This window comes from Mycteria americana, chromosome 2, assembly GCF_035582795.1.
Source record: "Mycteria americana isolate JAX WOST 10 ecotype Jacksonville Zoo and Gardens chromosome 2, USCA_MyAme_1.0, whole genome shotgun sequence".
Classification (NCBI taxonomy): domain Eukaryota; kingdom Metazoa; phylum Chordata; class Aves; order Ciconiiformes; family Ciconiidae; genus Mycteria; species Mycteria americana.
This window is the reverse complement of record NC_134366.1, coordinates 108,740,130-108,768,063: the sequence shown is the minus strand read 5'-3', so window position 1 is coordinate 108,768,063 and position 27,934 is coordinate 108,740,130. Positions and strand designations below refer to the sequence as shown.

The following is a 27,934-nucleotide window of genomic DNA, read 5'->3' as shown; positions in this document are numbered from 1 at the left end:
AACAATGTCACTTAACAAGCAAATGTGGTGATGACTCAGTGTTATCTCCTGTGTAGCAGGAAAACTGAGATTGTGAAGGGAATTCCCAGTGGCAGGAATACCGGCCGTACCCAAGCGTGACACTGGGAACCTCTGCTCTGTTCGTGGTGGTGGGAGATGGCTATTAGCAGAGACGAGGGCTGAACTTGAGCAGTGTCTGTGTTTAGCACCTCTGGAGCAGCCATGCCAGTCAAACCATGAGCAGCAGTGCCATCAGAGACTTGCTGCTACTACTGGCAAAGCTGTGCTTTCATTCAGAAAAACTTGTTTGGGTAGAAGCTGGAGCTCTGTACTGCAGTGTTTGGTATAACTTTGCTGGTGAAATACATGGAGTAGCTTGTGCTCCCCAGGAGGCACACTGATGCTTGCAGCTGCCAACACTGATGTTCATTAAGGAGACAAAATGCTTACATGAGCCCTGAATTAGGTTTCGTATATAAAGAAAGAGTTTTCTTACATTTGAGCCAGTGAATGTCAGCTTCACTTGCCATGTGTCATGTTTTGTTCTGATATCATGGAACCTGATCTAATTCTTTAATTTCTGAATAATCACTTCCTGCCTGCCACTCCCTTGTTTGTATCATGTGCTCATAGGAAGAAACACTTTTTTTAAAGAAAAAGTACACCAGCCACTAGTTTACCACGCTTAAATAATGATGGGGTGTCTCAAAAATTGTTTGAAGAAAGAAGCCAGGTTTTTTAAATGGTGTAAACATTGGTGGTGTAATTTGGGGGGTTTTTTGCTTGTTTGTTTTTTTTCGGGCTTGCAGGTCAGTGCTTGATATTCTAGGAAAAGAGAAGCTTCACAGTCCATTTTAGTGGTCATCTGAGGGCTGGACCACTCACGTACACAGGTTCTGCTAATGTCCGCAGCTCTTGGAGAGTCCCCTCAAGTGCAAAGTTTGCCCAGGTTGCAGCTTTTAATTAATTTGTCTACATAGTTGGGCATAGAGCCCTAGCCAGTGATGGAGAAAGGAATACGGCATTATAAAAATCATGTTAGGGAAATCACTTAGCCAATAACTCTACATGGCTGATCCTTCTGCCAGAATCGCCGTGATGCTTTAAGCTGCTTTTAAGTAAGACATGCAGTTTTTACTGACAGAGGTGGGATGACAGTTAAGTACTTCTTGCTTTCTGCTGATGGCCAGGAAAGGATGTTGCTAGTCAAACATTAAAAGCAACAAATTTATTTTGCTCTTAGCTGGAGAAGCCATGGTAGCTGTATAATAGGCAAGGCTTAGTTTCTGTTTTGAGGAAGAGGGGTGGGGACATCGCTCTGACCCACTTGCTTTTCACGCTCTTATGGCTGCTAAGGAAACAAGATGGTAACATGCTGCTGTAGCCCAGGTAAGTGCTGCTATCGCAGCAGGGGTTATGGGTACCACATGGTAATGTGCCACACGAGGTGGGGGAGAAGACGACAGGGATGATGATAAACTTCAGGTTGAGAACTTGCGCGATACAGTTTTAATCCTTAAACATCCACTGTTGTTCTGCAAAAAAAAAAAAAGGTGTACTGTGGAGCTTCTCCCTCCACTGAGATGACCAGCATGTGCTTGGCTCTGTAGGGAGGATGTGCATGGGGCAAACCCCAGACAGGCAGCCCTCCTTGGACTGACTTTTTTCAGCCCTTCCTTAGCCTGTGGGGAGGGACTGGGGGTACACCAGTAGCAGGGTTCAGCTGGGACCACCCACGCGCTAGGGATGGGGTCGGATCTACCCTACAGAGAGGGGCTGGGAAGACCTCCCTACTTGGGGGGGTCTTCCCAGCCCCTCTCTGTAGGGTAGATCTGCTCTGCGCTGCCTGGCACGGGGCTGGGCCTCCACAGGAGCGATTGAGCTCTCAAGAAAAGTAGCATTTGCTTGTGCCCTTGTGTTTAATCAGAAAAAAAATCTTATTTTGCACCCTGGAGGCAGCTTTTACTACTTTGCGACCTGTCGTCAGGAAAGGGCTGCCTGGCTTGCCTTGTTTATATCTAGAAGAAGCAATGATTTCCATTTGTGAGGTGGGCAGCCTTGTCCCGCAAAGGGGGAAGGATGCCAGAGGGGCAACTTGGGGAAGCCAAGTGTTACAGATGCAATTTGAATTGTAATAGTTAGATTGGGCTCTTGACCTTGCTTCTCCTCCACATTCGAAAACAGACCATTAAATAGATTTATATAAAACATGTTTGCAACTCTTCTGCTTTTTACTAGCAGCACTTTTGAGGTTGCTCCTCCCTTGTCCCCCGCAACCTGAGGGGCCCTCATTTTTGCTTCGCTTCTTGGCGCTCCTTTTCCATCCAGTCATTCCCACGTTTGAAGTGCAGGGTTGCACCGGCCGTACTCCCTCGGTGCGGAGGATGACTGGCTCCAACTCCCTTCTTCCAGGGCTCGGTGCCGCTCCTTCTCCTCCCGCCTGCGGGCTTGCTCCTGCCCGCCCTGGCCTGCTCCAGCCTGGGGAGCAGGGGACTGGAAAACGTGTCTGCGCCGGGGCAGTGCTGCCTGTTCCTGTCCCACCAGGACACGGGAGATAAACTGGGTGGGATTCCCATGCCTCCCCTGTCCCGCCGGCCAGGAGGGCATCACAGTGCATCCGGGAGGCCGCAGGTGGAGGCGAGAGCCTGCCAGCGCCGTAAGGCCCGGGGCACCCGGGGCATCCGGGGCAGCGGCTGCGTGGGGCTGATGAGAGGGTGCAGCTGTGCGGAGCCCTGCGCAGGGCTGGCCCAGGAGGGGTGTTTGTCTTGTGACTAATCTAACTCCAGCCAGCAAAGTTTGGGAGACTCCCAGAGGTCGCGACTTGAAAGACAAGTGTTGTAATTAATTTCTTATGCCACATTTGTTTTGAAACCTTTTTAATTCCGTGATAAGAGGCAGAATCTGGACTTTGTTTACAATCTGCTGGCTCGGCGGCAGGAACCAGAAAAGTGCTTTGTAAAGCACTGTAAATGTTTTTCTCTCCCTCCCCCCCATTGCAGGATGTATGTGGTATTATCACACCACAACAGTGAAGCTATAAAAACATGATTGCATCTTTTTTTTTTTTTTTTTGAAGAGAGAAAACGCATCCTAGAAGAATTTTAACTGCGTAGGAACACATCTTTCTCTGAGAAGTTGTGGTAGTGACTTTTTAGAACAATCCAGGGTAAAGAGTGTGGAAGAGACCAACATTTATTTTTGAGACTTAAATCTTCATTACATATGAACTTCTCCACACTTTGGGGATTTTTTTTTTTTTTTAGTTATTTTTACTGGGAATTTAGAAGTATAAGCGAAAAGGCACTTGCTTAGCTTGCCTGTCTGAACTAGCTTGGGATGAATAAGATGTCACTCACTAAAAGAATGTGTGAGAGAATTACTTCAGAACAGAAGACAGTCTGTCTTGGTAGTACCCTTGTATCTCACAGATTTAACGTTTGCAAGAATCGAATGTCCCCACTGCTATGGTTGTGAGATATCCCACGTCTTTTAATGTGCGTGTCCTGGCAATACTGCATTTTTCTTGAAAGCAGCAAAGTATGATAAGGAGGTGCAGGGGATAAAGCCCACTGAATTTAGTAGCTCAGCCACAGTCACCCAGGAGGTCTGCAGCTATACCTCATCCAAAGCTAGTGTTCCCAGCTCTGGGATATCTTTTCCTTCCAAATAGAAAAACAACTTGCATGCTACAGAAACGCAATTAGCAGTTACCTCAACACAGACTAAGAGACAATTCTTGATTACTATCAGCTTTCCTTTTAGCTGGGGAGGGAGGATCGCTCTGGACTGTAGAGGAGGAGAGCACCCAGCAAAGAGGAGTGTACGCAGCAGGAGGGAGCGTGAAATGCCAGGTTAGATTCAGTTTCTCTTGGGCAAGCTACGGGCCGTGTTAGCTGGGTAATACGGGTCCTGCCTTCCCAGCGTGGCTCACCCGTGTTGGCTGTTGCCAGAGCCCTGAAATGGCCTTCGATGCTGATGAAGTTACTTCCGAAAGGAGGAAAAGGCTCCGTTTTAATATCAGGGTCTATAGGATGATGGTTCTGATCAGGTTCAGTACTGCAGTTCTTCAAAACCTTCTCCTTTGACCTACGGCTGTGTGAATAGTCTAGTACAAATACACTACCTTTATTTTGTGCTGCCTTTCCAAGCTTTGTTTGCAGCTTCTTCTGAGACTACTGTGAGACAAAAAATTTTGTTTCTTATCAGAATTATAAAATTTGTATTCTGAATGAATATGATCCTGAGGTGAATTTGGTTCTTTTCATTACTTGTGATGTTTTTTCCAAATATTGCAGCTGTGAAAAAGAGTGGTATTTTCCCAAATCTGCTCTTTGGTTCAATCTCAGCTCTGTTTACCTTTCTTATCTTCCAAACTTTAGACTTGTGCAAAAAGTAACTATTTTTCTACTGCCAGCTGGGAAACAGTTACATTCAGTACTCGCAGAATACTTGATAAAATCCACTGCTTTTTTTGTGTCATTAATAAGATTTTTTTTTTTTACTGTATCTGCAGTGTGTAGTAAGAGTTGTTACAGTTTGGTCTCTCATTTTGCTTCATTTTGTTTTGCTTTGTGTAACACGTACACATATTCTTTCAGAAAGAAGAGATTTCCTTTGTGCCTGTATGGGGAGCAAATGGTGCTCCCCTCAATTGCCTGATCTGAGTGAATAGAAGAGTGTGCTTGTTGCAGATCAAAAATGGAGTGGGTGAAATAAAATAATTAAAGGGTTGCTTTTTAATAACCTTAACCTGTAAAGTTTATAATGATGACTTGCTGAAGAGATTGCAGGTAATTATAGGTTGGAGAGTGGTGGTTGTTGGGGTGGGGAGGAGGGTTCTTCCTAAGTATCTTTGAATAGGATTGATAACCCTCCCATTTTGATACCATCAGCTGTGTGAATACAACTTTTGATTGCTGCTGGGAGTTGTTGGGTGCATGGCGATAGGCTTGATCTGTCAGGCTCTGGCCAGCAGAAGAGCTGCTTACAGGTGATGTTATTACTCTCTGCATCCATCACCCACCCATTACTGCTGCTGGGTGTTAGCTCAGCACTGACCAGCCTAGGAAACCAACTCACCAATAACGCCTCCATAGCAGTGCCTGCGACCTTGGGATGAACACAATATGATTGATGGACGAGATATACAAGAGAAATGTGACTTCCCCCAACTTCCCACTAGCCCCCTGCAGGAAAAGGGAAATATTAAGTAATACTTAAAAAAAACAAACAAAAAAAACCCCAACAAAACAACAACAACAAAAAACCAAAACAAAGAAACAACAAAAAAACCCCAAAACAACAAAGCAAAAGCTCAAACCCACAATCTTCTAATGCTTCAATAACGTAACCTTGCCATAATGTGGTTTGTAGAGGGGAAAAAAGGGGAGAAGGGCTGTTTCTGTCATGTTTTATAGTAGAAAAGAAGTCACATCTGAAACTTAGAGGAGGAAGACCCTGACAGTCCTAGTAAATACAATCCTAGTAAACACGATCCACAACTTCACTTCTAAAACTTGGAGTTCCATAGCTGGCTTTTGGGCTAGTTTGAGGAGCTGGGTTTGGATGTTTCTGAGGTTGAGGAGAGCTTTGGGAGCTACAGGCCTGAGCATCTGCTTACATTTGGTAGCACCCTTCTCCTCCAAATGCCTCACTTGTTTCGTGGGGCAAACCTGCAGGTTGAGCAACAGCTTCTGCTCCTTTGGAGCAGGGCAGCGAGTCAAAAATAAAGGGCCTTCTGCCGAGAAGGGAAGAGGTTCAGCAAGGGAACAGTGGCCTCTGATGACAAGCAGTGAGAAGTGCAGGAGGCCACACCAGCAGCGCAGGCTAAATTCCCAGGAGGTTGTCTCCATCCTCAAGGCAAGCAGCCTAAAAATGTTTCTTATGCATGTCTGACACCGTAAAGAGAGCCTGAGCCTAATGCAATTACAGTTTTGCTTGCTATAACACGCTAGACCAAAGAACAAAATAACGTTCACTTTCTTGAAAGAGGGCAGGATATTTTGAGTTTATAAACGTGTTGGGAGTAGAGACACATTTGTGTTCCTCAGATTTTAATCCTAACCTGCTAATGAACACTTCCTAAGCAGGAAGGCAAATTTATCTTTTAAATACTGAATCACTATAGAAGGAAGGTTGCCTTTTGTAAAACTGCAGTTTACTAGGTTTAGTAGGGGCTAGACTAGAGTAGGAGGATGTTCTCAAATTTTCTTTCTAGTGCAGTTATTTGGTGGAATTTCTTCTCAAAAATATGTCATTGAGTTTACCATCTACAAACAAGTGTTTAGCAAGATTTGTTTTAGAAACTGAAGGATTGAGATTAGGGATATCAAGGATAATGTGCTCTCTTGTTAATTTGAACTTGTCCCTTTTGATCTTGTTTGTGCTTCAAAAGTCCTGTTGAATGTCACAAATTAACTATAACATTTAGGTACTCTTCTAAACGTTGATGAGATTGTGTTCAGTTCCTTGTGATACGGTGATATGAAAGGAGACAGAGGAGTGAGTGTGTGTGTCTGTGCATGTGTGGGATATGTTACTTGACTTCTGGTGGAATGGCAGCTACAACTACTTTACCTACTGTGTGTTTTTCAGATTGGTTCACCCAGAGGTTGCTGGCAGCAGCAATAGCTGGATTTTTTTAATATTCCTGTAACACACAGAATGCAATGTTAGCATTCAGATAACCTTATTTTTCCCTCCATTAAATACTCCTTGATGAGTGATACTGGCACTGGACCTCCCTGAAGCCATAGTTCACTTCATATCTGTTTCCTCTTAAATCCCTTTGCATGTGGCCAGCCTTACAGGTCACAAATGAGAGACTGCCAGCTTATTTGTTGTCTGATTGCTTTCACAAATGCTTCTGGTTTTGATCTTTCTGAGAAAATAGATGCTGAATGCAACTTGTGTCAAACACAGACAGTGTTTGTAGCTGGACACAGAAAGGTAGAAGGGTTAAACATGACACGTTCCCTTGAAACGGTTTTATGACTGCTGCTAATTTGCATGCTCAGTAATAGAGATCTGTTGGACGGAGGGGTTACCCTTCACTATTAATGACTCATTGGCCTCCTTCCCAAGCTGCCTGAAGTGCTGCTCTCCCTAGTGGAAGTAATTTTGTCTTTGAAGTACTTTCCAGAGCTGTCAACTAATGTTCCACAGTTCCCAGAGGAAATAATAAGCCATGAGTGCATGTACACTGAAAACGTAGAGTCTGAAATGAACTGTTCCTATAGGAGCCTGGCAGTCTGCTTCTCTGTGGAATTCAGCTTGTTTATACAATCTTATCTGGCTAAGCTTTGGTATTTCATCTGGCAGGCAGTTCCTATGAAAAGCAGCTGTCCAAGCAGTGGGAGTGGTGCTCCTGGTGGTTTTTTCAGAAGGTCTATAATTTCTTGTTTCATGTAAATTAAAGAAATACAATACTCTTTTGGCTACAACCAGATGCTCTAAGCAGTTTTCTTTCCCTTATAAATAGCCCTTTAAGTATGCTCTGCTGTTATGTACTGTGTGACTTAACTATAGTATTCATGATGCCCACTAGGAAGGTATAATGTATTCTGTAAAGTCACAGGCTGACTACAGAATCGTTTGAAGAGTACCTCAAAGCTGTTACCATCTATAACTTTGTACGTATGTTTAAAAAATAATCTGATAGTAAAATACCCATGCTTGGAATTGAAAACTTCCTTTAATGGGTTTTACTGTTGCTGGACAAGTGGAGATAGTTCCAGTTAAAAAAAAAAAAAAAAACAAACCACCACCACCACCACTGCTGTCAAGAAAGTGAGCACAGGTACATCTCTGCATGAAGAGATTCTCTAAAAGAAAGGTCCTCATGGGTAAGTGGGTAGTGACAACTCTAAAAAAAAAAAAAAAACCCAAAACCAAAAAAACCCAAAACCAACCAAACAAAAAAACCCCCCAAGCACATATTAAGAGAAAGGATGCAGCCAAAATACTTAAGATTTTATGTTACTCATTGCCAGATAACAAAATGTTTCTTAAAGTGTACCGAAAACTGAAGCTTTTGGGGAGAAGAGTTGCAATAATATTTAGTGCCTACAGCCAAGTTGGAGATATTTTTTTGTGTAGCTTTGGGTTGTGGTTTCACATAGGACAGAACTGGAAAGCTGAGGATTCTTTCTCCCAACAGTGGTAAATGTTCTTGTTCACCTCTTTCTACAGCAACGGTAGGAAGCAAATTATGGGAACAAGTAAAATTCGGGTCCAAGTCTTCCAAAGTTTAGTTTAGGATTATCTGTCCAGCTCATAGTACATCTTCATCTGAAAGCACTACATCTTGTACATGAAAATGCTCCGTGTAATCTGCCCTATTCTAAGAAATGGGGGTCATTCAGCACCTAAAAGACTAATTCTCCCTCTGTCACCTGCATGTAACATTTCACTCCAGCCTCATCCAAGACGTAGGAAAACACAACACCCTGTAAAATAGGAGGCTTTAAGCACTGTTCAGATGTGCCACTTGCTGGCACTTCTCCTGCCATTATGCATGCAGCTTTCTATAGACTTTTTGCTCTGCAAAAGGAGAATTTGATATTGCAACAAATGAAACATGAAAAACGAGCTCTGTCTGGTTCCATATGGTATATACTGGTCTTCACGAGACCTAGCATCAAGCACGGTCTGTTCCATTAGCTAAAGTGGTGTTCCTGCTTGCTGTCCTATGTGGTGAGGAATTCAAAACCTACGAACAAGTCAGTGACCTTCATTAAAAGTGTGTCATTGTAAATTATGCAATGATACAGTTTTCATTTCAGTCTGACATGTGCCAGCTGAACAGGATGTTACTGGAAATAGGCAATACACCACTGTTCGACCACCCCATAGCTGATAAAAGGGAGTGATGTTGGCTGACTTCTCCCAGTTCCCTTGTGAGGAAGGAAAATTTTTTTTTCGTTGCACTAGGAATTGATGGCTTTCTGCTGCTACAGCAACAGCTGATGTTAAACTTCAGTAGAAATACTTTGCTTTATTCCTGCAGCAAGAGTAGTGGCTCTGAATAGCGGGGGGGGTGTGTGGATGTTTTGTTCTGGGTTTGTTTCTTTTTTTTAATTTTTTATTTTAAGGTGAAGTCCCAAGCAAGCGTAACTGCTAGTGAGCAGGTCATCTTGAGTACAAATAATGTAATAATCTCTGTATTGTCAAGGAGCATATATTCTGTACTTCAACTTTTTCTAGAAAATAGAGTTAATTGTTATTTTTTTGTAGAAGCTCCAAATTAGCTCTCATTTCTCCAACCTGTAATAGTTTTTCACAGTTTCACCTGTTAAAATTGGGACTTCATCCTTCTCATATGTAATCCTTTTTAGGGTCAGAGTTGGAAATTAATGCCTGACACTCATTTAAAAAACAAAAATCCAGTCATCAACAGGACACGGATTTCATTTTTTAACGTGCTCCAGTCCTGCAATACTAAATCCAAGAATGGTCAGTGGTCCAACACTGAAAATAGCCTCTATCACTTGTAATGTAATCCCTGCTTCTGCCTGGTTCATGTTTGGAGGAAAAAGATAGCATTTTTGTGGTAAGCTGGGCTTTTTGTTATTAAAGGAGGTGGTTGTTTTGAAGCTGCTCAGAGGTTAGGAATGCTGGCAATCATCTGGGGAGACAGATTAGTGAGCTGAGCGCAGGTGAGGAGGTCACAGGCGCAAAACAACCACTTCGTCTGTGCCATTGCCCTGGTGGTTGTTCAGCCAAAGGAAGCTGCTTCAGAAGTGACCTATGTGTGTCAGGAGGACCATTGTACTTCTCCTGTCACATTACTATGTGATCATCACAAACTTCCATGTTGTGAGAATTAACTCTTTGGGTTGTTGTTAATTTAAGGGGAAGAAAACAGTGTTGTCAACAAATCTTCCCAGGTGAATTATTTGGTAAAGCTTTTGCAAGTCTGCTTTAAAGTAATTCAGTATTAATACACCAGCATAGAGAGAGAGGGAGAGAATAGTTACCTGGGTTTCAGGGAACGGCTTTCAGGGAATAGATGGATAACTAGGGCATGTGTTTCATTTTACCTGCAGTGCAATAAACTGCACTTGCCAAGCTAATTTTCTGAGTCTTTAAGGGATGCAGGTTTTGTTTTGAGTTTGGTTTGCCAGTACTGCAAGAGACAGTCTTAAATGCATAAACCCACATGTAATTTTAATTGCCATCTTAAACTTAAATTTTGGGATAAAGTTTGTCTTGGGCTTTAAGGTACAGTGCTACTATTCTACAGCGCTATGTTTCAAGTGAGGAAGGATTTCGATTCTAAACCTGAATCCCCAAGTTGTTTTCATAGGACTGTCACAGAAATTTATCGGTGAATTGTGAGGGTAAGCAGGGCACAGTGTTTGAGACTGTGGTGATGAAAGACATCTCTTGTGGATCCATACTTTACAAGGAAAAAATATTTGTTGCCAACTTTCAAAATCATCCATCAAAACTTAGTCTAGGTGAACGTAGATGATGGTGATCCTGTTGATGAAAGAGAAGGAACAATACCTGGCTTTGGCTGCCACAGGTGGCTTGTGCATTCAAAAGAGTAAACACTGCACTGACTCTGCTCACCAGGTGGACTTGAGAAGGTCCATCTCCACACAGTCACTGTCTTGGCTGTGAATATGCTTCCAGGAACCAGTTGGGAGCTTCTTGTGTTTGGATGATTTTAAGGACTTCCAGTCCTCTGCCTCGCCAGTCTAAATAAGAGAGTAGGGCCTGTGGAGTTGGTACAGCTCTGAACAGCGTGGGAGGAGAGACAAGAGGCAACTGTGAAGTTGAACACAACAAACTTGTCCAAGGAGTAGCTTTATTTCACAGCAGCTTTTCCTTCAGGATGACCTTCTAGATGCCTTGTGATGTCCTCAGTGTTAGTATAGCCAGTGTAAATAACTTATAGGAGAACGCAGAAGTAGTCTTTCTGAAGTATTCAAACGATTTTTTCCAGCCCAAAGGACTGTGTAAGATCACAGAATAATTTAGGCTGGAAGGGACCTCTGGAGGCCAGCTAATCCAGCACCCTGCTCCAAGCAGGCTCAGTTAGATCAGGTTGCTGCTTAGCACTTCTCTTAGTGTCCTTTGAGTTATGTAACTTAATGTCACTTAATTGAAGTCTGCCAATAATATGCCTTGAAAGCTGACTTGAAAATGAGACCTTGCAAGAAATAAAAACGTAATTACAAGCTTGTTTTTACTAACACATTTTTTTTCCCAGCATTTGTCAGGTAGAGATATTGTCTTACTTCCTCAAACATTACTATGCAGGGTTAATTCGTCAGAGAGAAAGTTTTCTTCGTGGCAGTTCTATAATTGTACTTTTGTATTTTACTGCTCATCTTCAACAGTAGAATAAACTGAAAGTCTGTTAGTTTATCTGAAAAGTGTTAGCATGCTTAAACTCCCGGTGAAATAATTTTCCAGCTAGTGCATGCTTCATGTTTAAAATATGCACAGTATTTTTAATGTGAAATGCAGTGACGCATTTTGTACATTAACAACTTCATGACTAAGTATTTTTTTATGCAAAGCACAACATGAGCTTCTTATATGGAATAACTTGTCATATTACTTGGCTGATTTAAAGTTGATCACTTTCCACATGCCTTTGAGATACCACTACGGAGACAGAAATATTTAAACAATTCCTTAATCAGTAGACCCTACAAAGGCTGCTTTCCTATGGATCTTCCTCTCAAGGGCAGGAATGCGTGTGTGAGTCCATGTCTGTTCTGTGATCCTTAGCATATGGACTCAGCAGCAGAGCAGTTTCTATCTCCCTGCCTCTCTTTCTACCGGGCCGCTTGCTTACACAGAACTTTTTTGGTACTTAGTGCTTTTAGCACTTTTTATTGCTGTCAAATTCAGCTGAAATGAAGTGAAATATTCCGTAGAGAAAAATGCTGTACTGAGAGATGCATATTAACATAAATTCCTTACTAAAAAAGGCTAGGCTAAAAACACGTATCCAGCTACTCTCTCACACCCTGCTTTCATGTTTGTACCTAAGGTCTGCTATCAGTTAAGGCTATGTATTGGATATTAAAATACTCCCTGACTCACACTATTAGTTTAGGAATGTGTATACGCTCCTTGCCCGCTTGAGATGTATGTGTAAAATTACAATCCAACTCTGAAAATACGGTCTCACATCTAAGATGGTATATTGGGCCTGCAGCTGCAAGTAATTGCATTCTGCACAGTGACAACAGGAGTTGAGAATCAGATGTCTTTTTCCCTCAAAATATGGAAGAAATACGGGTAGTCATTGAAAACAACTCATTTATTCTGAACGATGTGCTGATGGACATAAAATGAAACAACGGTTACAGTAAGCAGAAGAATTCATTTGATTTTTTCCATATTGTTAGGAGTATGGCTTCACTGAACCAGATTTAAGAGGAAAATGCCCTGTAGATTGAATTATTCTCTGTTTGATTCATACACTGGTACTGTTTCTCTTTCAGATGAAGTGGACTACAGTAATTTTGGGACCAACACGCTATCGAGGAAGAAGAAGGCTCTGGTGACACTCCGCAATGACAACCTCCGCCGGCGACCCCACATTAACATTAGCATGCCTCATGATTTTAGACCAGTGTCTTCCATAATCGATGTGGACATTCTTCCCGAAACACACAGGAGAGTGAGGCTGTATCGACATGGGTGTGAGAAACCCTTAGGATTTTACATTCGCGATGGCACCAGTGTAAGGGTTACTCCTCATGGACTAGAAAAAGTACCCGGTATCTTCATCTCTCGTATGGTTCCTGGAGGCTTAGCAGAGAGCACAGGCTTGCTGGCTGTGAATGATGAAGTCCTGGAAGTTAATGGCATTGAAGTAGCAGGAAAGACTCTCGACCAAGTCACAGACATGATGATTGCCAACAGCCATAATCTTATTATCACGGTCAAGCCAGCAAACCAGAGGAACAATATTATTCGAAGCAGTAGGATGTCTGGTAGCTCTGGCCAGTCTACAGACAGCACTGCTAGTCACCATAGCTTGCCTACATCCCACGTGCTGCAGAACTTCCACCCTGATGAAATGGAGAGTGACGAAGAGGCTGACATTGTCATTGAGGGCGGTCTGGAGCCACAGCACATTCCTAAACTGCACAGCCTTACTTCCAGTAGCCTCTCTCGAATCAATGGCAGCAGCCTTAGCCACAGACTTCAAAGGGACCTGGTGCTCAACAACAACTCTGGCCGAGAAAGCAACGGCAACATCCACAAATTACTCAGTTCCTTAAAAACTGATCCCCGACACAGTCTGGTTATCCCCAGAGGAGGTATTGAGGAGGATGGAACAGTCATTACACTTTAGTAGCAATTCCCGCAACTCTCCTTTCAGTCTTAAGTGCCAATTGGGACAATTGACTCTTGTAATGTTATGCACAAAACAGAGAGCTGATATTCTCATAGACCTCACGGGTGCAGAAAATTGTTGCTTTCTAGGAAACGTGGCATCTGGAGTTAGACATAAAACTGTCATGCAGTGCAAAATTTGTCAGGAGAAAGCCAGAGTGTAAAACCTGGTTTATGTCCCAGCCCTAAAGTGAGAACATAAATTTGTTTTAGTTGGTATAAATCTAAGCAGTCTTATAGGCTACCAATGGCAGTGCTACATACTTGGGTTTGAATGCATGGGTGGATGTATTTATACATGCATGGATATGAATTAGATTTTAATAGTAACAGACATGTCTATTTGAAGTGGAATCTGGTTTTCATCTAATACCAGTTTAAAGAGAGTGCTTCTTAATAGCCATCCGATCTTCTACCGTTACATACAGACCTTCCACTAACTTGTTTACACCGTATTTGCAACCTTATGTCTAATCCAGACAAGCTCTATAGAAGTAGCGGTTTCCTACTCTGGTGGTAACAACGTTAGGGAGATGCTGCAAATACATTTTCCAAAAGAAACGATAGATATATATATTTTTACTGGGTTTTTTTTTTGTTTTTTTTTTAAAAAAGCCTAAGGAGGCGATGTTGGAGGACGTTGCTGTCATTGCTGTGAGATCAGCACCACCCGCTGGTGAGCGGCAGGCCTGCCTGCAGCACAGACCTGTGCTGCATGGGGAAAGGAAAACATGACAATACGGGCTTAAAACTACGTTCAGCACCATTATGTGTAAATGTATTATTTTTCGATATTTATTAGATAATACCTCTTTTTAAAATTGTTTTTTTTTTCCCCATCATCTCTGTTTTTTTAATATCATGGTTCATGTGGATTTTAGGGATGCAAGCGAGAAGGCAGCAGAAGTGGAAGTGTGTGCTAGGACTGCCCCCTTCACCTCAGAGCTGACACAGGTCCTTGCTGTACATTTGGGGCAACCTAAACCCACAAGGTCTTTCCTTACAAAAGATTGGCTGAGGAGGGGTGCTGACTGACTGTCAAACCTAACTCAGAATAGTTCTGTTATTTTTGGACTCCTCTAGTAATCATAAAGCTTAATTTCTACACAGGATTTTTAGAAACTTAAAATATACTGGATGTTTGCGATGGTCAGACATCTTTACTGGATGCTGGCTAGTGGGTAACCAGTGACTGTTGAGTCAATAACTGTCTGCTTCTGAAAGTGCCATGAATTTATGAAAGTGGTCTAATTAAAATATTTTGTTATATCTTGATCAGTGTAAGGAACAAAACATAAATGTTTTACAATGTATTTTTCTACTTTTAGCTTGTGTCATTTTCTTTTTGTTTTTAACTTTGTAGTATATTAAAGCTTTTTTATATGGTGGAATAGACATTTCTTAAATATTGTATGGATATGAAAATTCAGAAGTCTCGGTTTGAAAAAATTACATTCCATTTTGGAATCTGTAACGGCTGGACAAAGGATGTGCCGACTAATTCATTGTTGCTAATTTAGAATACCTGTGGAACAACCAGTCTTCTGCTCATTGTTAAGTATGTTTGGGACATTGAACTTAGTTTATTTCTTTTAGATTTGCTTTAAAAGTTTATTTTAAAACTCTTTCACTTACTCTAATTAAACCTCTTCTAGGTATCACAGCAGTTATAGAGCTGTACTTATTTTTCCCAGCACAGTAAGAATAGAACATTGATCCTGTTCGTCTTAAAACTGTGTTTGTACTTTACCAAAGGTTTTCATTTTTTTTTTTTTAAATCTGATTATTAGTGCAGTAAAAAAAATGAATAGCTGGATGTGCTTCAGTCAATCGGACCATCTTACCAGGAAAATTTTGTTACACCTTAAATAAGACTACTTTTATGAATAAGTGGATTTGTCTGGCTGAAGTTACTCATTTTACCTTATTTAATTGATGAAAATGTGACCTATCTGCAATAAAATGTGCACTGTCTTACTTCTATGCTATGTCCTTTCCCCTGTGCTCAAGCACATCTCTCTGTAGAAGTATCTCCCCTCCCTGCGGAAACAAGGTACCTGGTTTTGGGGACTCTTCAAATACATAACCATTTTAGTAATACTTTTCTTTCTACCCATACAGACTTTGATTCCTCTGGTTGTTACTGATACCAAGTTTCTTTCCATAATGTTTTTTCCCAGTACTGCTTTTGCTAAAGGGTACTGTTATACTGATTCCCATGGGAACCAAGTAGTTTGCTGTGTTCCTCATGGCACAGCTTGCTTCAAACCTCATGGCTTTGAGGACTTGGGGTAGTTCTGGCTCCTCAGAAAAAGGCCACGATACCTCTGGCTTAGTGATACGCTGCCATGCTGCACACCTTTGCCTGCAGACTGCTTGGTGACTGTCCAGATAAAGTGTGTTAGTACAAAATATCCAAACTCTTCCAGCTAATTCATCCCAGGACGTAGGAAACATAAGTTGCATTTCACACACCAGCATGAATGTATTGTACCCAAGAGATCATTTACAAGCTGAGAATAGCAAAGTGCTGATGTATCGGCTTTGGAGCCAACACTGTGCGACCTAACTTTTAAGGCTTGCAAACATTTTGTGCTCATTTGCATCAACTAGGAAAAAAAAAGCTGCTATTTTTGCATGCACCATATTGGTAACTGAAGTTGTCTTAAACTAGTTGTCTTTTTAAGATGAACCTCTTCCCCGTTCAGGCTTTTACCGGCAGAAACCTCCATGTGGAAACGCGACTGAGCGGTTCAGGTTTCGCGCATCAAGGCCCTTTCAGGCATGAGATTAAATTGTTCAACGGGGCTTTGAAAGTGGGTGGTGGCTGAGGGAACAGAGGCACGTTAGTCCTCATGGGAGGGCAAATCCTCCATAAACATTCTCACAGAAGCGTTGCCTCACTGTAAAATAACTCCCGAAACACAGAGAGTATGTTTAGAGAGGAGACATTGCTTTATTCTGCGCAGGGTGCAAGGTGGAAAATTTCCACAAATCGAGCACACCTATTGCAATTCTTTTCAGTAGTTGTACACGAAAGTGAACACACCATGCCTACTAATACATAATCATCAGACTAACTCATCATCCTCTTCTTCCCTTGGCCAGTATTTTCTCCGCTTCGAATTAAAGTCACAGTATGATTTTAATTCACTGTGCATGCTCACAAGGAGTGTGGGGGGTAGTCCTTTCATCCCCCAGTTGGGTCGGTGGTCGCAATCTCCCCCTGCCGCCTTTACCTTTCCCCTAGTTACTGTTATTCCTGTTGTTGTCATGGTTGTTGTGGTGTCCCTTCATCTTTGGGCTCTGCCGGTAAGAGGATGTTGCCGTTACTGGTCTTTGAAGGGTTACAGCTTCGCATTCTTTTAGCAAAAAAATGCTTGTTAGTAAAATATGCAGTGCCCGTACCCTCTTATCTAACTTGGGCGTTACCTATTACCTTGAAGATTCTACAGTTCTCACAGTCTTGTATGCTAGTTTCTATTCCTAACTGTCTACGATTCTCACACTCTAGTATGCTTATTTCTATTCTAACTGTGATCCCTTAACTACCACTAACTCTGATTTCCATTACTATTTCTATTTTATTCTAAAACATTCTAAAATACGTACTCATACACTAAAATATTCTAAAATGCACACTCATATACTGAAATATTCTAAAATGCACACTCATGTATACACGATTCAAGGTGACAGAAGGAGCCATCTTTCTGGCCTTGACTCTCTGCGCGCACGGCAGGGACTGGCCCAGAGGCGGGGGGCAGCTCGGAGCCGACAGCGCGGGCTCTCGCCCCGGGGCCGGTGCGAGGCAGCGGCCGCTGCCGGGCCTGCGGAACCCGAGGGCCCGGCACCGGCGCTGCGAGCGATCGGGCCCGCTGCCGGGGCGAGGGGGCGGAGGGCAGGCCGCAGCGCCGGGCGCCTCCCAGCCCCGCCCATCGCGAGTGCGCCTGCGCGGACGATGAGCGGCGGCACCGCCTGACCCGGGGCGGGCGGTAGCATGGCGGCCGCCGCGGGGCCGGGTGAGAGGGCTGCAGCCGACCCGCCGGGCGCTTGCCCCGGCGCGGACAGCGGGAACGTCTCCCAGAGCCACAGCAGCGCTTCCGGCCTCGGAGAGCCGGAGGACGAGGACGCCTCGGAGGCGTCGCTCAGCGCCACCGCTGCCGCTTATTCCGCGTACCTGCTCGCCGACCGCAGCCTCTTCAGCGAGCAGGTGAGGGGCCGGGGCGCCTCGGGGGAGCGGGCGGGGGCCTCCGCACCGTCCCGCCCTGCCCCTGCGGCCGGACCTGCCGGGCTGCCCGGGGAGAGGGAGCAACGGCGGGCCCTTCCCCGCCAGCGGCCCGGCCCCGCCGCCGGCTCTGGGGCGGCACGAAGCGAGGCCGCCCCGGCCGTGCCGGGAGCGGGGAGCGGGTGGGACGGGGAAAGGGGGTGTCCCTGGAGGGCGGCTCTCTGAGGCAGCGCCGCTTGGCCGCGTTAGAGAGCGGGGCGGCTCCAGGCGCGGCCTCGGTGTCGTTTTGCGGAAGACAAGATAAACCGGTGTGTCTGGTCACCTGCGCTTAACGTAGCCAAGAGACGGCAACGCTGTGGGGTTTCTGTTAAGCTGGTCTTAGTCTGGCCGATGGCTGGACTCGGAGGTTTTGTGTGGGAGAATCTGGGGAGGTTTTGTGTTTTCAAGTACCTTTAAAGGATTTCTGTTTTGCAGATAGAAAGCTTAGACAAGAGTCTAGAAGATTTGCTGACCAGAGTGGATGAATTTGTGGGAATGCTGGATATGGTATGTATAACTTCCATATAGCTGTGTTTTTGAAGTCAGAATACAGTTTAATATATATGTACTCTGTCTCATTTGAAAACACGAGATGGGAAGCAGCCTTTGGTCTAGGCAGACAGGTTCTGGTATGAAAACACACGATAATTAGATAAGTCATGGATGAAAACTACTGAACTTTCATGACGGAGCAAAATATGCCTATATAGCTATATAACTGCATATTTACATAATTCTGTTTGTATTTGTCTATGTACATACGTGGAATCCAGTTTTGAATGGCATAATGATAGATGCTTAAAAGGGCAATGCAATATTCTGCATCTCCTTTAAAGTACGTAAAGACACCCTCTCTGGGTTTTGTAATCAAAGTATCTAATCAGAGTTGTCAAACCTCCAAAGCTAGATTTGTCTTTAGGGGGCCTTTTCTTACCCTGTCATCAGAAAGGCAGCTTTGTTTTTGTTTTCACTTTTGCATGGGAGGAGACAGGGAAACTGAATGGAAAGTTTCTATAAGCTGATGCTGGTATACAGGCTGTCTTTTAAGGCACAGCACATGTGTTTCTCCTGCACTACTCAAAGGGGAACTTTACTGTATTTTTTTTTTTTAACCAATAAAAAAAGATTCTGTGGCCTGGCTTTTTTTTTTTTTTTTTTTTTTTTTTTTAGCAAAGTTGAGGAAATGTACAGGTAGTAAATTTAAGTAAAAATTTTAGTTTAAAGTATTTGATTCTTTATTGTGTCTTGGGAAATGTTCTGTTTCTTAGTTCTTATAAGGCTGAGGCAGCCTATTTTTAATATAATTATGAAGTTAAATATTTGCCTATGCAAAATAAGTTTTGTTCAAAGGCACTTACTAAACTGTACAAAGAAGTTAGCTTATTAGTTTTTAATCTTGTGTTTTTATACTAATACTAATCTAGTATTTTTAAACTATGAGTTTTAATCTGTTAATTGGAGCACAGTTCTAGTTTCCAGAATAAAATCTACTACTTAACATTTTGTTTTATTCATTGACTTTTGTATTATTTCTTTGAATCATTTTAGATTCGAAGTGATTCCTCTCAAGTTGTCAATGAAAGTATACCTCAAATTTACACAAAAGCTACAGAAATGAGACACATATACAGGAAGATTGACAAACTAGAGGTATGTATTTGATATCTTATAGATGTATTCCATTTCTCAATAGGGGGAAGAATCAATGATATGCTCTAATTGTTTGTCTTGGGCACGTGCACGCACGTGGAGGGGGTTCAGATCTGTTTTGTTCTCCTTGTCCAATGTGGGCTCAATACTTCGGGGTTAATGAAGAGAACACAATTTATTAAGAATTTCCAGAGACTATGGGCGTTCTAAAACAAAATGCCTGTTTAAAAACTTTTTTTTTTTTTTTTTTTTTTACTTACTGCTTGAAGCAAGGCAGCTATCTTTCTTTTTTCAGAAAGTAATAGTACCACTCTTCTTTTTGTTGGTTTTTTTTTGGTTTTTGGTTGTTTTTTTTTTTTTTTTTTATAGTATCTTTCAAAGTTATTGTCTTGGGAGCTATTCAGAGACTAGTAGCATGAGGGGTCTGTTGGTCCCTGGTAAAGCTTCAAAACTGATTCAGATCCTTGGTCCCACTTTTGTAGAAAGGTAGATAGAAGTCTAAATTCTAAGAAGTCTAAATTAGTTATTTGAAAGGCAAATAGGAAAAGGAAGACATTGTTTTATTAGATTTAACCTGGTTTTGCAGCCTTTTAAGTATCTCAAGTAATTTTTAGTAATAAAATGGACTTGTAGGTGGAAGGGAAATAGAGCATGGAGTTTCTGACTACTCCTCATTTAAGTAATGGAACTTTCACCACTGTTGTGCAATACATAATCCTGTTTTAATTTGTTAAGAAGTAGCATTTCTTTTGTTTTTTTTCACACTAGGCTTTTGTGAAGATGATTGGAAATAGCGTAGCTGGACTGGAAGAACGGGTCATAAAGGCAGAAACAGACCTTGGAGCTTTTCCGAGCACGTTCAAGAAAATCTTGCACACAATCAGTATACCGTCCTTCCTTAATGTAAGTAAGCTTTTGTTGTCATGTGACCAGCTTCGTTGCTCTGCTTACCAGAGTGGGTGATTAAAATAATAGTGTGTTGCACATGTATTTGAATTTAACTGTAAAACTTTCATATACTGTATTAGGATTTTTGCAAAATTCTCAGACTTAACAACAACAAAAAAACCAACTCAAACTTACAAATCACAAATTCTTACAAGGATTTGTATAACTTTCCACAACAAGGCCGAATACATGAAGAAGGGAATGTGAAGGGCACAAACGAGCACATAACAAACAAGCCATTATATTAAAGCATCCCGAATCTCTGATGGTATGCAAAGCAAGTAGGAAGAGCCTGTACAGACAACACTGTTAAAGTATCATACTGCATTAAGAATATCACTGCAGAAACGTTACCAAAAAAAGAAATTAAAGCTACGCTGCACAATATTTTTAAAATAAAGGTTCTGTTTAGACTCAGTCCACACAGTTCAGTAATCATGTAAGCACCTTGCTAAACTTTCTAAGGGTGCGTTTTTTTCTGTCTTTCCTCATTACTACATGTGGACTGCTTCTCTACAGAAGACTTGAAGTGCGCTGTCTAGTATGTTTTGAAGAGATGCCATACCCAGCCTTAAATACTGGTGCTATTCCCTAGTTTTAAAATAACCTTCTGGTTTTAAAAAAAAGAAATTTAAAAAAAAAAATCTTCTGAACCATCTGATGCTTCTTGGCATCACCTGCCAATTACACCATTTATATGTACTCCTCCTTGTGTCTTGTCTGTTCCCAGATTCTTTTCTTTATCTCTTCCTGTATTCATCCTGTACTAGCTCTGGTTTCTGTATCATAATACTGGTGAGAATGCTGAAATAAAGTAGGTTTGCAGAGGGGGAGAGGAAGATGGCTATGACTGTTGAAGTATTTATATTCCTACATATTGCAAGCACATGTGGCAGCAGAGAAAAACAGTTGTAAAAAGAATATGTATTGTCTTGGTAAGACTCAGTTCAGGAAACCTGTTCTTCACTGCTATTTCCTGTGCAGACTTTTAAGTTACTTAACTTCTCATTCTGTTATTTTCTTTGGTGTTGAAGTTTAGAGTGATGTCATTTTTTCTTTAAAAAAAAAAAAAAAACAACACAGGGCTGCTATTTATGGGCCAATTGCAAAAACAAACAACAGCAGCAGTTGTCTTGAAGAATATTCAACAGTATTTTCCATTTTGTTGCTAAAAACAGTTGTCAACCGTACAATTATAATCTTCAACTGAAAAGTTTGAAATTTCTAATAAAGTGCTTCTTTAGTGTTGCATGGGAACACTTTGTCAGCTTAGCAGTTTTTCCACAATTAATAAGGTGGAAAGTCTTTGAAAGTATCAGCAAGCTGAACCTGGCATGTCCGGTGGTTTCTTGGTTGGAGTATGGATAGCAATAAGATCAACCCTGAGAACTTATTAGTATTAATTGATTAACTAAAAGGCAGGTCACTCTTCTGCAGTGGTACTGAGTATTGTGTAGAAAATATCTATTTTCACTAGTGAACACAAGCATGTCTGAATGAAAATGCCTGCAGAGATTTCTCCTCATGCCTGACATGTAATTAGCTCACTTGATATATCGACCCTTTAGAAAAGAAGGCTATACCAGTATCATGATTTTCACTGTAGTGGTAGTTCACATTTTCCTGCTACAATTTAAGTCAAATCCCCTCACTCTTTTCCCATTTAAATGTATCTGTTTCTTTACACAAAGGATATATTTTGTATTTCTTAAGCTGTGTATTTGTAATCTCACTTTCAGATTTTGCCCCAAGTTCTTCCCTTGTGAATACCAGGCAGTGTAAAGTAGAGTACTGTAAGACTTCTAATATCACTAAGGATGTAGACTCTCTCAAAAGGTAAAAACGTCTGCTAAGCAGCTGCAAAAATAACTGTTCATAAATGTGTACTTAGGCAACTGTGGGTACTATGCCTGCCTATGAATTTCCTCACTGGACTGAAATTATCCCCTTCTTGCACATATGCAAATATAGTGCCTCTTAAATCAGTGTCATGAGTTGCAGAATACCTGTGACCTTAGTTTCCCTTGTTTGCAAGGTGTTTTCTCACAGGGCAGTACAGGGTAGGAAATAATTTTTAAAAACAGAACTTTGACTTCAAAGGTTGTTTTTACATTTAGCAAAATTTCTGATATAGAGAACATTGGTAATATCAACTATTTAGAGATCCGATCTTTGTTTATATTTTTTATTTCACTACAACTTGAATGGCAAAACAAACTTATTTCACATAAATTAATGGTATCATAAAGTTAAAGACAAATATAATTTAAATGTCATAAATCAGCAATTTTGTATATAACAGGAGAATACGTACTTATTTCATACGGAGTACAAATATACAGCTCTACTGAATATTGGAAAAATTCCACTTAGTTGTTTTGTAGGTATGCTTAATTATATCCTTATTTTGGTACTGCAAAAGCATTCCAAACTCCACGTATACTAATGATATTTGGTGTTCTTTTAACTTTATTATCAGTGAAGACTCTAATTTCCTCATCCCAGACAGGCAAAAAAGTACCTGAAGAACTGCAGACAAACTGACTGAGAGTTCTGCAAAATAGTTCATCAAAATCTTTTCATGAGTCCAAAAGAATTTTTAATGAATGGAGTATTGATTTCAAGCCTTCTATGTAAGACCATATATTGAAAACATACACTGACTCTTTGTTGCAGTGCAGCATTATGTACATGCAGGAAGGCTGACACGATAGTCATTAGCAGTCCTTGCTGTTGTCTCTTTAAATGAGCCATTTGGTATAGCAAAACAATGTACAGTTAATATTTAAAAGAAACATGTACACTTTTCCTGAAAAACAGTGTAACAGCTCTTTTCCAGTCTGCTGCCATATTATTTTTAATGGTATGTCATAGTACATATATTCTAACATATACTTGATGAAGAAGCTCAGCAGGAGCAGCAACCATCTTGAAAGAAATATTTGCTAGGTGTGTTTCCATGTGAAGACTTTTTTAACTAAGTAAATGACAACACAGGCTAGGGTTAACTCAAAGCAAGCGGCTGAGGAGGACTCAAAGGCGGGAGCACGAAAGGTAAAGGTATATGGCTTTGGAAGGATGAAGGTTACAATGACTATACCATCAGCTGGAAAAGATTACCCATTTGGCTCCTGCAAAGCTGGCATATCATACACTTTCCAGGACTGCGTCTGTTCAGGTGATAGAACGGCAGAAGTCAAAGGCTGCTTTTCTTCACTAACATTAAGAATATGCCAGACCCATCTGAGCTATGATTAAAACTTCACCTGACTAAGGAGATATGCCTTTAAAACTTTTCTTGTTTTGCATTTTAGCTCTGTAGGCTTTGTTTGAAAACTTGCTTTTTTAAGAAGGCGAAAAATAAACTTATCTAATTTGCAGAAATCGTCTTCCTCACGACAACAGACCCTCTATGAACCTCCAGTCCTCTTCAAGACTGAAGACTATTTTCCGTGTCTTAATGAAGCACCTTATTGATGAGTTTTGCTTTGGGATTGATATGAATCAGCCAGAATAGAGACAGCCAAGTGAACAAAAGAAATGCTAACCTCAAAACAGCTGCATTTCTGAGTGTTACTGATGGCATATTGCCATTCTGATTCTCATTGTCTTCCTTCAGGCAGTATTTTCAGGTAATCTTTGTTTGTGTACATTATTTTATAAGTCTTCCTAAAACACAGTATAAATTTTCAGATTATATTGGGGAAGGAACTTAAGAATACTTCTGTGTTACATTTTTTTTTAAATAGGGAAATAATAGGAAACATACTTTTATATAAAAAAGTCTTTAAACACATAAATATCTGTGCTGCTGCAAGTGTAAATAGCTATACCACAAGGTTGTCTCTTCCCCTCGCCTCCTCAATGTACGGACTGAGGTGAAAGAAAAACTATGCATAAAATCATCTACTCCAAGTTTTGGAACCTGGTCCCTGCAGTTTGTACAGAGAAATGCACCACGTTGGAATGTACAAGTTGCAAGGGGAGGACTTGGAAGATCGGCGAGGAGTCAAGGACAGGGCTCGATGCACATGATCTAGTCCCAGTTCACAAAGCAAACATCCTGCCCCCACTGATGATCATCAGGTCACAGTGACCTGAGCTTCTAATTATTGCAGCATTTGTATTGTTTGATGTGTAACCCGGTGGGCATGATATATATATAACCTGCTGTCAAAAAGAAAATGTATCTTAAGTTGAGGCAGGGACGTCCCTGGACTGAGCCTCGATTGGGCGCCTGACCAAACTGTCTGCTTTTCCCTCACAACCCTCCATGTGGTTACTGGGGCTCCCCGTGCTGATTGCAGTGTGAGTATATTATCAATAAACTAATAGCTACCTAACCTCTGTTGTGGTCTTGCATTTCACCTGACAGTATTGAACTGCACTATTGTTTCTGAGAACCTTTTTGCGTACAGCCTCATATAATATCTAGCAGGTGTTAATCATAAATTTTTGTATTCCTCTGAACGACAATTTTACCACTGCTGTTTTACTGCCAATATAACTGACTACAAGTATTCAAAATTCAAATTTCAGAGGAATAAGGAATGCATTAGGGAAACAACAACATGTCTGCTGATTTTGTGTTGCAAGCACAGAAAAAGGTATGCAGTTGTAGAGCAAGAATTATGAGAAAAAGGTATGCAGCTGTAGAACAAGGATTATGTATTCATAGATAAAGCTTTGAAAACCATATGGTCTTGTCTTCCCAACAGCAGCAGGGACCAGGTTCTAAACAGTATCTGAAGCAATATTTAGTAAAAATTAAAACAAAGATTGTGAAGTCAAAATTAGTAGGTTCCAAAAGCAGTTCTAATGTAAAATTTACCTGGATTTTAACAGAGTCTAGAAAAATAATTACATGTAAACATGCAGAAAGGAACAGACACTTGACTTGGAAGAAGGGCCCCGTCTGCCTCCCATACTCCTTGCGTTCATAAATATTTCACTATTTAGATGTCCCACTGCAGCAACAGTTGAATTTCCAAAAGGTGTGGTACCTTTCAGTTTATACATGAATAATCCTTGAAGGCTTATCACTCCTCAGTGAAATCTAATGAAATGACATACCTATAACTTAGTGGAGCAACATAAGGCTACAGCCAGGTACTCTTAAACATACTAATACTGATGTTACAAAAAATTTTAAAGTAAATTTAGAACAGCTTTCTAATTAAATGAATCAACTACTCAAATACAACTTTGCCCTCTGCTGAATGGAGCTAAAATGCAGTTAAACAGATTATATAATTTAAAATATTAAAATAATAAAGAGCTCAGCAAACTTATACAGCTAAGTATTTGTCACGCAATACTGTTCACATTAAAAAGAGAAAAAAATTGACATATTCTGAAGTGGGCATTTATGTTAAACAGTTGTATGGAAAATGTAAGTTATATCTTCAAAGCATACCACAAACAAAAATTGTGCAATTCCTGTTACTAGTGTAGTTCTATGTTGGAAATGCTCTGAAATACTTTTATTACTGAAAATAATGGATAGTACATGGAAGATTTATTAAGGAAATGCTATAAAAGTACAGACAATAAATAAATTGTGGCTTTTTTTATAGATGATACAGAATAACAAGGTCACAGTTCATCTGTGAACTATAGTCTAGAAAAGTTATAAAATTCAGGCATTCTCATAATACTGACAAGATCCACAGATGCACTCTGTTGTTGAATTTGTATTACCTTGGCCGTCTTCTTGTTCATGGTCAGTCTCACCAAGCAGAAATAGCATAAAAAAAATCCCAAGTGTTCACACTCAGTAAAGAAAGACTCATAGAATATTCCTTTATTCTGTCTGCTATTGTTACCTTGTATTAGTGTAAAACCAGTAATAACTATATTATGAATTAGGCTTAATATTTACTATTTTTGCCAGCTGCAAATAAAATCTAAATCTCAAAATCCACTGATACCGATATTCATATACCCAGAAAGCTGTACTTGTATCTTTCTCTCTACAATGTTTATGCTTCTCCTCTTGCTTGGGTTCCAAGATGTGAAGCCAGTAACAACAGTGCTACGTTACCTGTTTTTAACATGAAGAGCTCTTCACATAGAACTGATGTAAAGCAAGACATTATGTTTAATGAGCTGAGCTGCTAAAGGTTGGTTATCGAGTGTATGAAACGAACTAATGTTTAATATCAACAAGAGAGTCTACAAACAAACCTTACTTTCTTCTATGACGTGAAGTAAAAATTTTAAAGTTACCCTAGCAGAGATAATGCTAAAAGTTTTTATATTCTTACAGTTAGGTACGTTTTAGGCAAGTGTCTAATTGAAACTAATGCTGCAGCTTACTAAAAGATACCTGTTTACTGTAAGGTGTGTGTATATATATAACAAAAGCTCCATTCACAAGATATGCAGGATGGACTGAATGTTAGAGGTCCACATTTTTCATAGCTCCTGGACAAAAATCAATGTGGTCTGTCTTACCTAAATGTTTAGTTACATGATAAACTATGCCTGAAGTAGGCACATAAAGATTGATATTTGTATTTAATTATTTTTGGAGCTAGACATTTTGTTCCACTCTTGAGCAATGCTACTGCAGGTGCTATAAAGTCTAAAGAAATTATAGAAGGATGCAAATTACTGACATGAAAAGAAACAGATTTGATGATTTATCTGACCAAATAAAACAATAAATTGATTAAAGATTTAAAGATGCACTGGATTACATTAACATTATCAAAACCCATAGCAGTTCATTACTTCTGCTGACAATAACCTTCAAGGTTAAGTAGTTTTACCCGGAATACTAAAAAACCAGTAGCAAGCTTAATTTGGGTTCTGTCCTGACAGGAACTGTTTCCAGATACTAAGGTCTTGAGCTGTAGAGAGTGATCTTCAGCGAAACACCTTCCAGAATGAGAAAGAAGAGCAAGATAACTTGCATCTACATCTATGAAGAGAACTTTACATTTGAAAATTGTAGATATTTTTAAGTGATGACACTTTTAAACTCCCTCAGTTTTCATAGAAAAACATTCTAGTCTTGGAGCAGCTACCAAGAAAATCCCATATGTCCAGACAGAAGCCCTGCCTTGAAAAGCCAAAATCCCTGTCAGATTTAGCTACGATCGAAGAGGACCATAATGGGTGTTGGTAATCTCTCTAGCCACTGCAGATAAATCCATCAGGAATGAGGAGTCTTCAACTACTGGGGTTCACAGCCTTGTAGGAGCTAGGTTACTGTGGCATGCTGTGCTGCAACAGCAGAGTAGAGGCTTTGTGCGCTCCGCTGCTTTTGTTGATTCTACTTTAAGCCGATGGGTGGTACTACAGCCTAAAGCTGGTAGCACAGACTCCAGCTCCGTTTGATCTCGGAGATTTAGGGAATTTTCTTTACCTTCTTGCTTGAGGTTATCTGCTCACAAACTTGTAATGCTGGTAATTTTTATGATTTTGCAAAACAGTATAAGTAGTATTCAAATTATGCAGGATGATTAATGTCTTAAAAGTGCTAAGTAACAAGCAAAGAAGAAAAAAGGGAAACAGAAGGTACTGCTCATGAGCGGTACTGAACAACGCTGGTGAGACAGAATGCAGCCACCTGTAGATAAGACAGAATGCAGTCACCTGTAGATACATAGTTTGAAAAAGAAAAATTGACATAATGCCTTTGAAATTATATCAGACAGAAGGATAGTATAGGAAAACCAAAGTATGCTGTCTAAA

General features: G+C 40.8%; 2 protein-coding genes across 2 annotated transcripts in view; both read left to right on the top strand.

The window, feature by feature from the left end:
* Positions 1 to 15,370, top strand: part of PARD6G (par-6 family cell polarity regulator gamma) — a 69,324-nt gene extending 53,954 nt beyond the window's left edge. The window contains exon 3 of the mRNA XM_075494244.1: positions 12,468 to 15,370. Coding sequence (XP_075350359.1) covers positions 12,468 to 13,327 — 860 coding nt within the window. The 3' untranslated portion in view covers positions 13,328 to 15,370. The remainder of the gene's footprint in view (positions 1 to 12,467) is intronic.
* Positions 15,371 to 17,360: 1,990 nt separating this feature from the next.
* Positions 17,361 to 24,576, top strand: BLOC1S4 (biogenesis of lysosomal organelles complex 1 subunit 4). The gene is made up of 5 exons (XM_075494243.1): positions 17,361 to 17,581; positions 18,071 to 18,142; positions 19,184 to 19,285; positions 20,054 to 20,188; positions 23,615 to 24,576. The coding sequence occupies exons 1-5, from the start codon at positions 17,369 to 17,371 to the stop codon at positions 23,708 to 23,710; spliced, it is 618 nt and encodes a 205-aa protein (XP_075350358.1). The 5' UTR covers positions 17,361 to 17,368; the 3' UTR covers positions 23,711 to 24,576.
* Positions 24,577 to 27,934: the final 3,358 nt, after the last annotated feature.